This window comes from Actinia tenebrosa, unplaced genomic scaffold (genome assembly GCF_029948245.1).
Source record: "Actinia tenebrosa isolate PJP-AT-01 unplaced genomic scaffold, QUT_ActTen_1.0 PGA_scaffold7__59_contigs__length_16204524, whole genome shotgun sequence".
Classification (NCBI taxonomy): Eukaryota; Metazoa; Cnidaria; class Anthozoa; order Actiniaria; family Actiniidae; genus Actinia; species Actinia tenebrosa.
The window spans coordinates 9817973-9835356 of record NW_028292584.1 but is presented as its reverse complement, the minus strand read 5'-3'; the positions used below and the strand labels follow the sequence as shown (position 1 = coordinate 9835356).

Here is a 17384-nt window from a genome sequence, read left to right as displayed (position 1 = left end):
ATCAAGGAAGCAAATGCTCCGTGCTTAGCATATATTCGAAATATGAAATGTGGTAATGGTCATTTGAGAAGAATTGGCAAATGGTCAATGATCAATGTTGTTTATAACGGCCCTTATCTCAATCAAAATATCTCACATAACAAAATATGCTTAAGTGCATGCATTGGTAATTTCTGTAAATCGAAGAATTCTTAAACTTCAAATATTTAAAGAACACACTCGGTGATCATTCTATTTCCCTTTCTTGAGCCATAAAACAAGAATTTCGCTTAGTTTTTCTAATTCACCTTTTCGGCGCTAGCCCGCGGGGTATAAATAGCTTTAGATTGTATTACGGTCACCAAAAAGTTCGGACATTGTTCTCGAATTTCCGTACAAATTTACTGATTCTAAATGAACTATTTACTTGGTTAGTGTTTAATTAGTTCTCTAAATACAAGTAAATAATCATTTTTCTAGTTTGATTGAAGCTGTTCTTACTGCTGTTAAGATAGAAAAATAAAGAACCTAAATTTTCTCTTTAAAGTCAGTCAATTTGTATGGAAATCCGAGAACGATGTTCGAACTTTTTGGTGACCGTAACACAATCCAATCTAGCGCCGAAAAGGTGAAGTGTGCCAAATATAAGTAAGAGTTTGATATCCTATGTTTCATAAATTTAGATTATTCTGCTCTCTCAAGTTTGATGACTCACGATCATATCACAGATATCATTGTCGAATGCCAGGAAATATCAATTTAGGTCAATTTGGGGGTTAATTGCACTAACGTAGCTTCCCCTCGGCAGAATGTTACCGATTATGTTTAATCAAGACGCAAAATTTATAAAACTGCTGCACGAATAGGATCGTCTACTCACAGGCAGCCCAATCTCTTGTTCTGTTGTGTTGTAGTATTTGAATATTATGTTATTAGAACGATTTCCCATAACGGGGTTAAAAATGCTGCTTTATGAATTTTTTTCACTAAAAAAACAAAACGATTACTCTTGCTTTACGAACATAAAGCAATTCATCCTATTCGCATCATTTTTTTTTTTTTTGCAAAGAGGAAAAGAGTTAACACCGGAGCGAATTTGTAGTTGAATGCTATCAGCAGTGTATGGGAAAGGACTGGGACAGAGGCGTTGGTTCAATGTGTAAATCCAGAATAGCGGACACAGGACTTATCGAGCGAGTTGTTCAGCTCTATATATATTTGGAAAGCGGAGAGAAGCAGCTCATGACAAGAATGAAGGGCACAGTCAAGAAAACGGTTCAGACAGGCCACAGTTGATCCTGACACAAAGCCTCAATCTAAGGCAATAGAAAAGGAGAATATTTAGCAAAGGTATAGATGAACTAGTACGCCAGTTAGAAGACGCCTAAAGAGAGAAGAAGAGATGCTGTCAAAAACAAGATTGAGTGTTAATTTTTAGTTATGTCCTCATCAGACTCTCGAGAATCTGATCAACTTGAACAAGAGCTCACTCAACCAACTAAGACGAGTAAGACGAGGAAAGCGTCAGACGCACAAGAAGTGCACCAAAAGATGTGCGAAAAGGCAATGGATACGATGGATGTGGTGAATACTCTCCGAGCAAAAGTTCAAAAACATCTGAAGAAAAATCCTTATACCTCATCCAGTGTGTGCCGCTTAATTAATTTTTTTTGTTCATTCACGCTCAAAAAGCGATAAGAATGGTAAAAAAAGAAATCCACAAAATCGAAATAAATTAAGGCATGGACGAAAAAGCTGTGTCGTTTGTTGTTTGTTGAAATTCTGACCTCGTTCGTTATGAGGTATATTTCAATAAAGATGGTCTCATTAGCATTTTTAACCCCGTTATGTAAAATCGTTCTAGTTAGTTAAAAACTATAACTCAGTAAAAACGCACCAAACTGGCTTCAAAATCAGCAAAACATCAAAACATACAACAAGCTATCGAGGAAAGTCGTTTTTGTTATTAAAAGTACTAATTTTACACGCTACGAAAGATTACTGCTAACATTCAAATACTACACACAACAGAACAAGAGATTGGGCTGCCTGTGGTTCATTTAGTTTTATTCATTCGCTGCAGTCCTTGACATTTATACTTTTATTTTTATATACTTCTTATACATGCAATGGTGAATATAAGTTTTAATTCGAACCCTGTGACGAACGAAATAATGAAGTTACAAAGTATATAATGTATATCGCATCTAACGTCGAAACAGCTACTCTATCATGCACAATTCTATTCAATTCCCAATAAGATGACGCTAGCGTGCAAGATTACACACACGCACACACAGAAAAGCATAAATCGAAGTCTTTTCTTCCTTTACTTCATTTGACGCTTGAATTTGGGGACCTGAAAAATAATAAAAAGAATACATTGAGAGTTTTACTGAGTTTTGGTCAGCTAAATTATCATTAATTTATTGGTTCGTAACATCTAGTTACAGCACAGGGAGCCCGCCTGTACATGAACAAAAAAAAAAAAAAAATCGATAATGAACTCTGGGTTTCCTGTGCTGATATATTAAAAAAGACTCTAGTACGTTAGATTCAAATTCCTTTGCGTTATATGTTTAAGTTAATCTGCTTTCGAGTTACTGGTTTACCAGAAATTCAACGGCGCCTTGTTTCAAATCTCAACACAGAAAACCCAAAATACTTTATCGATATATTTGTTCTCCCACACGATTAAGGAATTCTATTCAACCACAATGCTCTGCGTGCCCATACTATTGTTTGCCTCGTTGCCTTTTATCGCTCTTAAACGGTCTTCGAAGCTCAGTTCCCAAATTTCTCAGTCTTCCAACTGATAGCCATTGCAGCTTTCAAAATCTACCTTTGACCTGATAGATTCATTGCCCCTTTTTGAAAAAAGCTCACGCAAAGAATAAAGTGACTATGTATCATTATATTATGATGGTCGTAAAACATGTAGCAGGAATACATAGACCGATGGAACTAATTCCCAAATTTCCCCTACAAAACTGCCATTTCGCCTGGGTCTTCGGTAGAATATTGTAAAGTTTAAAACTGTGTTCTTGGGAATAAGATAACTTTTTTTTTGTTTTTTCAGTGTCAAAGTCCAAAGCGATAAAAATCATTTCCCTTTCTCTCCCTCTTAATATCTAAAATTGCAGTAACAAAGGCAGTCAGTACATCAGTACCTCATCTCTTGGTGTCTTTATCTTAGTAAATGTTGGCGTTTCTCCTCTCTGGTACACATATCCAATCACCCTGAAGTAGTACATGGTGTCTGGCTCAAGGTTATCAATCACACAAGAAGAACCATAGCAGGCTTTCTTCATATTCAACTCGTCTTTCAGTTTTCCATAATCCACTTGCACTTTATTGGATGGAAAAGAGAGCTCTGGTTTCACGAACTTCAGAAGTATTTCTGTCATACTCATGGCCCTTGCTTGTACTTTGATAGGAAGCGAAGGAGCTGTCAAAAACAATCACGAAGACATTTGAAAAGTATTTGGAGTTTTACATCAGTAAGCTCACTGTTCAACGAAACAGTCGTTTTTACTTGCTTTGAACTGCCTCTCGCTTGTCAATTAATTAATTTAGTCTGGAAATATATTCAATTGTTTCCGAGGAGCCCAATTTAAGTGCAATCGTTTATCTCTATATTTTATTCACCTCACTTTCGAGAAAAAATTAAGTCAAGTAAGTTTGACCAAGGGCGGGGGTGGGATTTATGATAACAATTTTTGATTTCTATAGCGCCCTTTCGAAATGGATATAATCAAGGGCACTGAGTCGTGAATGACAGATTGCTTTTTATGTAATTTACTAGCATGAGAGCTAGCATGAGAGATGGTGAGTTTCAAGTGTAGGCACTGAGGGTGGTCACTTCCAGGGTTTCTTCACGTACTCAGAGGTTCTCGTACGTCCCTCCGATATCGGTTAGTTACTGGAGAGACGGGACCGCCATTTAAATTTGTCATCCGAGCTAGCCACTTGAAAGTTTAAAGGGCCACTTGGACGAAAATCGTTCCAAAATTAAAACTCTTTCATTCGAGCTGGAACTTTGCTGAAATAATCTTGAACACTAAGAACCTCTCACTGAAATATCTTTCTAATATTCGAAAGGGAAGGGCCAAAATTTTACGATTTATTTTCGTCCGCCATTAATTTCTTTGTGTCACGGCCAACGAGTCATTATGTACAGCAGTTTTACGCTGTGACGTCATTTACTCAACACCGTCATGTTAGCGTCGTTTTGACTATACATTTCTTGTTAGATTACCTGAAGTTTATTTGATGTTTTAAACGCGTTATCGTGAAAAGAATATCTAAACAGACTTTTTTTAAACCTTTGATACCTCTTCAAATATGATGGAAACTCCTTTGGACGCTCGCTTTGTCAATCCTGAAGAGTTAGAACCATAAGTTATAATGTATGAAGATGAAGCCGAACTAGAAGAAGAAGCAATGCTTGGGAAGAGGTTTTCATAAAAATTCCTTACGTTCATTTCATTATTTGTATTTGCTACGTACTGTCCATGATATAAAGATCTTAAATTTGAAGTTTCAATGTAATCTAATAGTGATTGATGTTATGAAAACAACCGATTGCCTTTTGAATTCTGCGTTGTGATATAAAGATTTGTGACAATATACTTAGATCTACGTGCCGAATAATTTAGAATGTGAGCTCGTAATTCTCCTAGCTGATTTACTACAGAACGGTTATTATTGGCTTCAAAATGTTTATTATGCATTGAATAGGTACAAACATACGATTATCTAATATCATCTTTGCAATAGAACATGTCAAAGGTTTCTTATTTATTACTCGCGCGACAGCGGCGTCTGTCACTCAGCTCGTAGATTTTTCTTTCATTGTGTCGGATGTCTCGCGGACACAAATTGTGGGGTTGCTCTTTGCCCTCGTATGTAAATATGCCTTGAAAAATTGTTATCCTTAAAATGATTCGAATAAATCCCGAATATCTCAGTCACTTCGCGCGATGGAACCGCTAGAATCTCGTCCATGCGTCCTACTTTGTTGTGATTCTTGGCGTGCCGAGATGTATTGAAATTTTCGAATTATGATCGTCAGTATTATTGAAACTGAAAAATTTCAGCGCCTAGACATTATTTGGTCATATAGTAGTTAGGAAACCGAATGAAACATTATATATTTTCTGAATAAACCAAATAAACCGAGTTTTACGAACATGGCACATACATTACCCACCAATGTTTTGGTTTGGGTTGAGTAAATGACGTCATAAGTACTCGTGCCAGTCTTCTTGAGTCGAATTCTGTGATTCAAAGAAATTAATGGCGGACGAAAATAAATCGTAAAATTTTGGCCCTTTCCTTTCGAATATCAAAAAGATATTCCAGTGGGTGGTTCTTACTGTATTCTAGATTATTTCAGCAAAGTTCCAGCTCGAATGAAAGAGTTTTAATTTTGGAGCGATTTTCGTTCAAGTGGCCCTTTAACCATTTGCAAATGTATTATTACAAAGGCATCACTTTCTCCTCAGTTATTTTAAGAACCTGAGTGTTGGTCCGGTCGGGACTCGAACCACGACCTCCCGCTCGAAAGTCCGATGCTCAACCAACTGAGCCAATCGGTGAAGATTGATTTAAGATTTCCTTGGTTTATGAATCTTTTAAACATTTTCTCTCTTACTTTTGATGTTCTTGCATTGTTTCCTTCCCCAGTCAGGATACTCTCCTTTACTGGTAAAGGCAGACATCTTAACACAGTACTCAGTGTATGACTTTAGTCCAACCACCATCGTACTGGTCACATCACTTCCGTTAACGGCAAGCACTTCCCATTTGTTTCTAGGGTACAGCAGTTCTTTGTAGTATATTTTATAGCCTCTGATGATACCGTTCCGATGATCTTCTGGTATGGGTGACCACGTGACCTTCATGGTGTCATATCTGACTGGAGAGATGTCCGTGACGATTGGTGCTGCGTCAGGTACTGAAGACAAAAAGTACAAGTAAAAGTTTAAATATAATTGAAAATAAATTTGAAAAATAATATTTTTACTTTTACCTGCTTATAATATCTGCTTGATATTCATTTGTATTTATTGAAAAAATGATTTTATAAAATAATAATAATAATAATAATAATAATAATAACAATAATAATAAATTTGATGTTTATATAGCGCAAAATCCATACATATATGATCTAATGCGCTTTAACAATCTATCTTATATCAAATAATAGTTTAAAATGCTTTAATAAATCATATATTAAAATGGTATTAAGAATATAACTATAAAACATATTGAATGAATATCAATAGTTATTAATCAAATGAAATACATATAAATAAATATAACTTTGAAAACTAATTAATTGAATATTGATTGAAAAAAGTAAGTCTTTAAAAGCTTTTTAAACTTTGTGACGTTTATTATGAATCTCGCTTTCTGATTGGTCGGGAGCGCGTGTTTTATGAGAGCACACAGCACACGCGCGCACTTTCAGTTGCATCATTCTTATCCAAAATAAAGGTTTTATAATTTGTATTAAAAAAACTTGCTTGATGTGTTGTGTGGAGTTTTAAAGCACTTGCAGCTTGACAGAACACTCGAAAAGTGTCGAGAAGCACTCTCCTACGCGTCGTGCTTCTCCTAACACTTGTGTTCTGCCAATCCCCGCTTGCTTTATAACTGCACACAGCACAGCAAACAAGTTTTTAATTTCTTTAATAATTATTCCTTGCGCAATGTACGAGGTAAGTATAAAAAAGACGGGATTAATTGTGAAATAAACTTCGCCGAATAAAATAAAAATCTGTCCCACATCACTATCTAACATAGAAGAATACTTAAATAGAAAATCAATTATGAAAATACGAATGACAAATGTACACCCCGCTTACCATCTTCGCCTGTCCTTGCCATAGTTTCCATCGCTTCTTCACCATTTGAGAACATCACAGTCAAAGTAACACGGTAGTTTGTGAACTTCTTCAAACCAGTTAAAGTCTTGGTTGTGACCGCCTTTGGCACTTTTATTTTCCATGTTCGTTTGTCTGTATGCCCATACTTGAACATAAAAGATATTTTCTCATGACATTGATTTTTCTTCCTTTCTTTCTCAGTTTCTTCCTTCCTTCCTTCCTTCCTTCCTTCCTTCCTTCCTTCCTTCCTTCCTTCCTTCCTTCCTTTCTTTCTTTCTTTCTTTCTTTCTTTCTTTCTTTCTTTCTTTCTTTCTTTCTCCTTCTATATCTTTCTTTCTCACATTATTCATTTGTTTAACACTTTTACGCACTTTCAGCAAATAATAATCCACAGACTTTATGCTTTTAGGTTTGAGCCATTGCACTTTAAGTTTGGTTCTTCCTATAGGTTTCACTGCGATATCGCGAGGACCTGAATACAACAAACAAACAAACAATAATTGAAAGAAAATCTCTAGAGGAAAAAAAGGAATGTACATTACTCACATTCAGCTCCAGAGCAAACTTTCAAGCATCGTTCTCCACTAGTTCCTCTGGGACACTGACATTGGTATAATCCAGATCCCCGTGGGTGGTAGGGGTGGGGTACACATTTGCCACCATTGAGGCATGGACATTGTACTATATGTACTTTCACATGTATTATATCAAACGCGCCACACTCGTCAGTCACTTGAAAGGTAAACTTTTTATTCTGATTGGATGTCACCTTCCACGTGAATAAACCAGAAAGACTGAGCGTATATCCAGTAGCTGTAGAACTGAGTACAGAGTATGTTAGGGGACGGTTATCAGGGTCTGTTGCTTTCAGTTGGATCACAAGTCTTTCTCCTTGTAAGGCAAAATAGGTGGTCTTTGAAGGAAACCTGGGAACTTGATTGTCTGTGCAGTTACAAAGGAAAAAGTTTGATGTCAGAGCCCGTGATGTAATAATAGGTAGAGGTTTCTATAATTCAAACATACTTTTTCTACTTGTCCACTTTTTATGGTCAACATGTGGTAAACACTGCTGGCACCAGTCACGTGGGTTGGGTTCGTTGGCAGCAAAGCAATGTCCCTTTATTAAACAGGAATCAGTCTAAAATAATAATATAATTAATAATTAATAACTGATAATGAATAATAATAATAGTAAATTTAATAATAGTAATTGCTTAATCAATAATTGCTTAATAAATTTCAAGATTAAAATGAGCGCCGATAAATATCGGTCTTATATTTACATACACATATATATATATAAAGCAAATCGATAAAGCCTATTTTATAAAAAAAATAATTCATGCGGGCGGTAGCGTTATCGAGGGAGAAGTCCACGTTTTGAGTGTCAAGTGTTCTTTTAATAGATCGTGATCCTCTCAGGCAGAGCAGAGCAGAACGAACGAGTGCAAATGACAATAATAATAATAATAATAATAATAATAATAATAATAATAATAATAATAATGATAATAATATTTTTTTTATAATTATAAAATAATAATAATAATTTTATTTAAATAAACTTTAATAGTCTATGCATGTCTTAATGATAATAATAATAATAATAATAATAATAATGATGATTATGATGATGATGATGATAATAATAACAAATAAATTTCAAACTAAGTATGTGACAAGGCATAACGCAGCCTTCAAACTTTTATTTTTTTAGCTGCTTAATGACCTTGATGTGATCGATTGCGTCCCAACATGGTATTCATCCACAACAATTTAACCTGAGTACCACAACACCAAAGGAAGCGCCTATTGGGATGTACCAGTATTTGCGTGGAATACTGAAGTGAGAGTCAACCGAATAGATGCTCGAGTAGTTGACAACGAGAGGAAGACAGTAAATAATCATAGAGATGAGTTGTCCTTGGTTAGAGAACAGGAAGTAGAAAGACCAGGAAAAGACCACCAAGTACTCACCCTTAAGATTAATTGGAACTCAAACAGTAGTACGAGGGATATATCATCAAGCAACATAACATTATTATAGATGTACTCATCAGAAACCAGAGAAAATGTGAAACTACTCCTTGGCAAGAAAAAAGCTGACAAGACTTTATTTAACATGCAAAAGTCTGTAATATCAAGTACATTACACAATACAAGGACCTTTAAAGTTCTCTCATGAAATAGTTCATCTCAACCAAACACTATCTATTAACTGTATTTATAATTAATTTTATTTTAGTTTATAATTTTTAATTAATGATGTTCAATTACCACTTAATCATGTCCTTTTTGTAATCATTAACAAGAAAAAGGCACAATAAAGAGTGCAGAATAGTCAGTTTAATGTAGTAGAAGAACTAAATGCGAACAAAAAAAAAACATCTAAAAAAACTTTTATTATTTTTTTGTTTTATTTTGTTTTATTTTATTGTTAAAAAATTTTTTTTTTTTTTGGGATGCGATTAAGAGCTCCTAAGGATGCGATTTGGGAATTAATCGCACTCCTTTGAACCAATCAGATTGCAGGATTTGGTAGTGATTACAAAAAGATGTGATTAACAGAGTAAACAACACTCCAAAAGCGATCGCTGAACTTTGATCAAAAATAGCGAGAGATAGAAAACAGATATCAAAAATCTGGGACATCCTTTTGGAGCTTATTATCTCCTGAGTATGTTAAGACATTCTTCGCAAACATAGCTTAAAATGTACGTGTCCGTTGACGTTTTCACTGAGGCATGGTCAAATTTCGCTTCGAGGACAATAACATGAACAACAATAAAAAAAATCGCATTTTGAAAATTTCTTCATAAACTATATTTATTCAGCTTTCAGAAAATGTATAGTTTGTTTTTGTTATACTATAAAGCCAGCGCGTTGTTTAAGTTTGCGCGCATAGTGGTCGTAAACGTATCCTAATACCTTAAATGCCTTCACTCTATATGGCATCTGGTCAAAAAGTGGTTATTTTCGAAAGAATAAATAGAACTAGTTAGGAGATGTATACCAAAGCCTTAGAGCGCACCAAAATACGTCTTGCACTCGAGAACTTGATAAATTCAGATCGGTGAAAGGCAGTTATCGATTTTACTAAATCGTGCATGGCCTCGACACTGCAGAATAGCTACATCAGATGCTTACCGGCAAGATACTAACTACACCTTTGCACGCATATATGATGAACAGGCCGGGTTTCTCCTCTGGTCATTTGCTTCAAAACTTGCATTGGTGGTTTACCTCATCGACAGTTAAATACGTACCTTAAATTCACATTTTCCTGATTTACTGCAGTTCATGCACTTTGAATCGTAAGTCACATGTCGCAGTCGTTGAACACTAGTAGTGAATCCATCGTTGGAAACCGAGATCATAAGTCCCCCAGCCGGGGTACCCTCGTGTTTGTAGTCACCAAGTCTAGTTGGTGGCTCAGGCAGGTTGCACTGAACACCAAACAGATCCGTCATTTTCCCTTGTGATGTGACAGGAATTCCACGAGGAGACCAGGTACCTGGGTAAACCTAGGATAACCATCACACAGACGTGTTACCTTCATATTCAACCACAGGCTTTACAGAAAAATCATATTAGTCACCATTTGATGACTCTAGAGCTCCGATTTTTGAATACACAAAACTCATGTACAGAGTTGCCTATCGGAACCTACTAATGTGAGCTTTATTAAGATATATTTATCTATCAAGATATATGAATCACAAGAAATACCTCTTCATCCTGTACATGGCATGTTAGGTTCTCCCGATTTGATAAAATTCTGACCCAAGATATTTGTTCTTTTACATGGTCGTTCTCGTACATCACAGAGTCCACTATCGTAAATCCTAAACATTAAGTCAAGAGAAAACAAAGATATGACTTCTCGGTTTTCTGTTTTCAAAAGAATTTTATTTAAGGTACATTTTTTCCAACCAAATTGGGAACCATTTAATCATTGCATTTACTAGATTGGAAAAATATCTATGAATTAGTATTCATAAAAAGAACTGAGAAAACTTTTTATTTAACAAGGAAATTAAGGAAAAACAAATCATCATAAAGCTGTCAAAAGCTGACACAATTACCAAAAATGCTATACTAGACTTTCAATGAAAAACGTTATTTCTCCATGTTTCCACCATCAGTTACTGTGCAAGTATGGTTTGTATTCTACTTACCCCAACAACTCAGGAACTGAATTAACCTTCATGGAACAGTCCAGTGCAGTATAGCCTTCGTCACATATACAGGTTCTGTTCTTACACTTGCCACGTCCACTACAGTCTGCAGGACACAAGTCTTTTACTACCTCTCTGGGAGGCATTAAGTCACCACTCGCAGTATGAGTGTAGAGTGAAAGGTTCTTTAATGAGGTATCTTCACATATGTACTTCATGGTGTCAAATGCCAACACTGCAAATGTCTTGTCTCCTGACAGCTAAGGGCGTGGAGATGAAAGCAAATACTAGAGTTAATAGCGGAACTAACACGCGGGCCTTCGGGCGGAGCACTATACTTAAGAAAAAAAGGGTAAACCATCGAGTTGATTTTTCATGGCTTGGCTGACGTCTCTTCCTTCAGTCCGTCCGTGTACACAACAACAAAGGAATCCCACTTGATTTCGAAGCAAAACTACTGGGAAATGCACACAAAAAAATCGGTTTGGGACAAATTATGCGTATCAAGCTTCACTCTATATGTTAGTGTCGAAGTTGGAGAAGAGAAAGCTCACTCCATATATGGTATAATAAATTCCATATTTGGATTGTGCGGAAAAGCGGCAAACAAAAAGCCTGTCGTTTTATAACGAATTCGACATGAAAACTTTTGAAGAAGAAAAGAAAAGAAAAAAAGACAAGTAAAAAAGAAAAACGAAAAAACGGGAAACTCGAGGAAGGATACGGGGACGATGCTAACTCGTGGGTCTGCCTCGCAGCAACAGACACAGAGAAATACGATACTCTATGTTTGATATGCATATCGTAATAATGCACCCTTTCCTGTTTTAATAGATGTCACATTAATTATCCCTACCAACATTACCTTTAGGTCGTTGACACACTGTATCATTGCATTTTTCAAGTTGGTTTCCGAGAACTCCTTGCATGCCTTTCCTGCTTTTGTTTCTTGGATATGCGTTTTACAATACTGGGTTGCCTCATCTTCTGGTATGACTTCTCTTGGTGATCTCTTGCTTCGTATGCGGTTTACAGCGAGTTGTACATGAGGATCATCCGCATAGTAGCTACGTTCCACGTGATCAATGATGTCATCACTATACCAGTGACTGTCTACAGATCTTTTCATGCCAAACTGTAATTGGTCATTTATTTGAGTATTAAGTACTTTTATCTGAGTAGCGTCGATTCTTGTGAAAAGGTTTGCGTTGTCATCACATCTTTCATCCTGTGTTGTTTCACCTTCGATGCCACAATAGCAGGATCTCCCTTGTTCAACTTGTTCTTCAAGTTCTTGTTCAGGGAGAACCTCAAAAAAGCTCTTCCCTTCTTTAAGACTGTTAAAGCAATATAAACAAAATTGTTATATTTGTGCTTGCGCATGTGTTATCAGTTCTATTTGTGTCATTGACTTACCGCCAGCTTGCTGCAAATTGTTTTTCATCATCATGAGGTTTACCATCACCTCCTTTGTTCCAATCGTCTTCCCGATCGTCATTAAAGTTATCACAAAGCCCCAAGACTTTTCCCTTGTCAGTAGATGGTGCATTGATACGAACATCCAGTGACCTTCCAGAACGTTTTACTGAGACTCTGATACCCGAAGACAGAATTACCTTTACATATGAAAAGGAAGCATTATGATAACATGAACATTTAATTTTTGTTTTTTTTAAAACGACTGTTTTTAATTTTCGTATGATTTAAATACCAGCTTTCTTATTCATCACAAAAGTACATGAATTGGTATCTCAAATCAAAATTCATTTTTTTTAAAAATAATAATCAAAAATCAATATTATGTAAATTCAAATAAATAATAATAATATTGAATAAAATAGAATATATTCACACGTCGTAAAATGTCATTGCTGAACTTCTCGACATGGCTGGTGTAAATTAATGAATACAAATACAATTGAAATTAGTGTCGCAGGTAGTGGCTAACAAACCTGTAAACCTAGTTCCATGGTCGAAGTGAAATTTTTAAGATCAACTTTAATTGCGGAGAAAGGAAAGCCTCCGAACCCAGGGAAAAGCACTCGAAGTACAGAAGTCAAACCCTACAGATAAACTCTACTATAATAAAATATAAATATAAATAAATAAAAATGCTTCGCGTTTTAATGGAGCAACTAGACTTTTAAATTTTGAATTGATATTTAATTATCTAATTAATTGATACACTTATAGTGAGTCATTAAACTGATGATGGACGATGGATATCGTCTGAAATATCTTATTCAAAAAAATTCTAGTCATTCTTTTCGTATATAAACTTTTGGCCCAAAGAAACATATTCAAATTGATTTTATTTATATGCAATAAAATATTCTCATTCATTCCCAATTAAACGAATATCGCAGGGTTTTTTTAATGATGCTCGCACTCAAAGAGAATATTTTTTTAGAAATTTTGAAAATTATCTATGATTTGGCACTTAATATAGCCTTGCACCACCCCAAGCCCAACATCCCGCCCCCTCCCTGATCTCCTCAATTTGAAACATATTTTACCTGTACTTTCTTGGCTTGGTTGCTATACATGACGTAATCACCCAACTCGTTATAGAAATATTTTCTGCAATATTAATATTATGCATGAAACATCAATTTAATTTGTCGAGGAAGACCGTTTTGCATTGTTAAGAAAGGAAATTTCTTTAGATAAATTATATTTGAAATTAGTCGTAGAATTTAGTTCGGACTGAATAAAAAAATTTACAACTGAGAGATTTACCTTTTGTCAAATGTAAATGAATTAGGATCGGTGGTAGTTAGTCACAATCGTGTTTCTGTGTTATCCACTGTAACCTTAAAGGAAAAAGCACATAAACATTACAGCTATCTGGTTTGAATGTTGTAGAATATTTTGCTATTTTGTATCTGCTATTCTGCTATTCACGTCTTCAAGGTTTGCGAAAGATATTAATAGACAGATTAAGATTCCCGTTTTTTCTTCCCGCAAACGGCAAACGTGACCACGTTTTCATCGTTTCCTTTCATTTCAATTTACCTTTTGCAAACCTTCTCGACAAATACAATCTTTCTTTATTCTTTATCTACCACTTGGATATCTTTTCGATTCCTTTTCAATGATTTTAAAGATTTCACTGGTCAACTGACGTTTCGCATTTACCTTAATTAAATGAGAATCTTAATTGTACTTGCTTAGTCGTACGTAGCCTCGATTGTGTACAAATGTGTTCTTTTCTTTTGTTAAGGGCCATTGTATAGAAAGGGATGTACGTACTAGGGAACTATGCCAGTTGATTACAATGCCACGAACTGTGGTTGAAAAGCTGAATATTATAACGCACATGCAACCGTGTCTAAGGCTGAGCTAAGAGACCTCGAAACTGAAGTATTATTCTGAGGTAGCTTTTCAAGCGTCACCAGAAGAAAAGAAAGAATTCATCGTAAATGGGGAGATTTAAAAATCTAGATAAATTATACATGTCGACATCGATTGGCATTCTTGTAAAATGAAGGACGTAATATAATATTCCAAAGCCTCCAAAATCGGACTGGACAGCATTTCAAGTCCATGCAATTAGTTTCAGTCGGAGGAGCAGCCGAGGACTGGAACTAATTGCTTGGCTTGAAATTCCGTCCAGTCCGATATTCGGAGGCTTTAAAATGACTTCTCATGCTCATTAATTATTGTTAATCATCTTGTACCTTGACAGCTGGCATTTGATAGTTAACCACATCTGACCACCTAGTGCTTGTAGTATGCGGTTTGAAACGAAAGGAGAAGCTTTGTCTTTGATCTTGTTGGTTGTCACAGATTCCTCTAATCGTGATTGTTTTACCACGAGTTATGTCTTGTGTCTTCAGTTCAACTTGGCATTTGTCAACTGCAGCTTGTCTTCTTTGTGCTTTGTACTTTTGGGGTATCAACACAGACACTACTACGCTGTCAGATCCAGGGACATTCATTGTGGGTAAAATAGGAACAGTTGGTCTTAAGGTAACTGTTATGTTCTCTGCTACGTTGCATTCTTTGACAATCACGTGACGTGGAGAAACCTGGAACAAATACAGATTCTATCAAATCATGAATGCACATCTTTGTCACTAAATGTTACTTATCAAGTCAAAAAGTCTGAATATCAAAGAGACAGACAGTTCTAGGCCAAATGAATTTAGTAAAAAATCAGAAAATCTAATCTAAAAAGGAGACAAATTAGGACGCAAGTAAACAACAACAACAAAAGCGCTAGTAGCAACAGCAAAAGGAACTACAGGCTGGAACCTACCTCGATTCCTACGTAATAATGATTACTGTCTTTTCCTGTTGCTGTCCATTTATTTGTCTTTTTTGTAGAGAACTTCATGAAAATTTTGCACTACACCTGTTTATTTAATTTTATTAACATAAATCTAGACATTGCGTAAAAGCGGAGCTCCCAATAGGCAAAGGGAACCAAGACTACACAAAATTGAAAGATGGAAATAAAATCGGTAAAAGAATTCCAATCGTTTAATTTTTATTCGAGATCAAGATATTATCCTTTTTAAAAGAATCGTTAAGTAAACAAAATCCAAAATGCACTACATCGTTTTCTTCGCGCAAGGCTTATTCGTTTTCGATCTTACTTGTCTTCCTTCCTTTCAGAATATCTTTAGTATCATCACCAATAGACAATTTGAGGTTTTCTATTCCAGCCTATGTGTCACTCTCTTGAGAACAAGATTCTTTGTATCAAATGTACATCCATATTAAAATGTATCATCTCACCAAGGGCACTAGGACACCGAATGTGGTTGGATTTCTATAGGTTTTTTTTTTTTCCTTTCGATTATTTGAATTAAATTAAACGTATATACTTGTACTTATCTTGTGTCCGTGTTCCTTCGCTGTCATAATGCAGACGCTTTCTTTCAAAGGTCAAATGGTTTGAATAGCCTATGAGCGTTACTTCTTTAACGGCCGTTCCGTACTTGACTCTGTTTGTACTATACCAACAACAACGCGAACGCGCGATGCTCCTTACGTCAGTAATATCCAACCGTCCAGAGTTAATATGGTCAATCAAATTCACCTTAAGTTCATGGAACTTAAGGTGAATTTGATTAACCATATTAACTCTTAAACCTTAAGTTCATGGAACTTAAGGTGAATTTGATTAACCATATTAACTCTGGACGGTTGGATATTACTGACGTAAGGAGCATCGCGCGGGTCGCGTTGTTGTTGGTATAGTACAAACAGAGTCAAGTACGGAACGGCCGTTAAAGAAGTAAGTAACGCTCATAGGCTATTCAACCGTTTGACCTTTGGAAGAAAACGTCTGCATTATGACAGCGAAGGAACACGGACACAAGATAATGTACAAGTATATACGTTTAATTTAATTCAAATAATCGAAAGGGAAAAAAAACCTATAGAAATCCAACCACATTCGGTGTCCTAGTGCCCTTGATCGCACAACCGTAAAAAAAACTTTAGGGAATGGCACGTTTCTCTGAAATGGGAAGACCATATACCCAAGCGAATGAGTCTATCAACACATACAGTGAACTGTATATGATTTGGCATATATCTTGCAACTTACCGTGTCGCCTAATGCAAAGTGATCTGGAAGTACAATGGAACTTTGCCCTTCGTGTACAATCATTCTGAGCATCTGCTGGCTGGTCTGGAACACACCACATGTCCTTCTTGACAGGTTTAGGTTGATCTTCCATACCATTCAACCAGGTATGAGACGTTCCTCCACACAGGAAAGTCAAAACTGCAAACCATCTCCATCTTGGGCACAGCAGAGTCATTACGGTATGACACCAGATGGGCTCAGGAACGTGGTTGATTGGAAATCTACAGCAAACATTCGAATTAAAATAAAATTCAAATTAGTCAGTCAGTTAGCGATATAGCTTCTTAGAATATAAACTGCAAACTATTAGTTGTTGAATACTAAAAGTTAAAAATTTTGCGAAGTGGGCAATATAGGCAATATATTGATAATAATATGGTTATAGTCCGAGAAAAAATAATTCTCTTACAAACAAAAGACGCTCTTCCACAGCAGTGAAAGGAGTCGTAATTTCTAACAAAACAAATATTCACTATACTATTCAGTTAAAGACAAAGGAGCATGACAAGTAATGCCATTTGATGGTGCGTTAGACACTGAACTTATGATATGCAAAAAAAGAAAACATAGAAATACGATAAGCTCATAAAGGAGAGAGGTTCCATAATCAAATGCATTTCACAGTCCAAGAATAGCACGTTTAAACAAATGGCTTAGCAATTGCAAAGGCTCGATTAGTATAAGTGGTATTGGAGTACAATATATCAAGAATCAAAATGACAATGGGAT

General features: G+C 35.8%; 2 protein-coding genes across 3 annotated transcripts; both read right to left on the bottom strand.

The window, feature by feature from the left end:
• Nucleotides 1–2025: 2025 nt before the first annotated feature.
• On the bottom strand, nucleotides 2026–11193 carry LOC148905547 (uncharacterized). Its single transcript, XM_089040342.1, has 10 exons — nucleotides 11054–11193; nucleotides 10605–10720; nucleotides 10142–10399; nucleotides 7899–8013; nucleotides 7422–7817; nucleotides 7247–7347; nucleotides 6855–7020; nucleotides 5636–5938; nucleotides 3150–3427; nucleotides 2026–2338 (listed from the first exon to the last, which is right to left on the bottom strand). The coding sequence occupies exons 2-10, from the start codon at nucleotides 10695–10697 to the stop codon at nucleotides 2309–2311; spliced, it is 1740 nt and encodes a 579-aa protein (XP_088896468.1). The 5' UTR covers nucleotides 10698–10720; nucleotides 11054–11193; the 3' UTR covers nucleotides 2026–2308.
• Nucleotides 11194–12595: 1402 nt separating this feature from the next.
• On the bottom strand, nucleotides 12596–16720 carry LOC148905546 (uncharacterized). Of its 2 annotated transcripts, XM_089040343.1 has the most exons (6): nucleotides 16614–16720; nucleotides 15315–15410; nucleotides 14734–15084; nucleotides 13793–13866; nucleotides 13570–13633; nucleotides 12596–12669 (listed from the first exon to the last, which is right to left on the bottom strand). In XM_089040343.1, exons 2-4 carry the CDS (start codon nucleotides 15390–15392, stop codon nucleotides 13834–13836), a joined length of 462 nt encoding a protein of 153 aa, XP_088896469.1. In that variant the 5' UTR covers nucleotides 15393–15410; nucleotides 16614–16720; the 3' UTR covers nucleotides 12596–12669; nucleotides 13570–13633; nucleotides 13793–13833. The 2 variants fall into 2 exon arrangements, with proteins under 2 accessions (XP_088896469.1, XP_088896470.1); XM_089040344.1 differs by lacking the exon at nucleotides 15315–15410 and having other exon boundaries at nucleotides 16614–16678.
• Nucleotides 16721–17384: the final 664 nt, after the last annotated feature.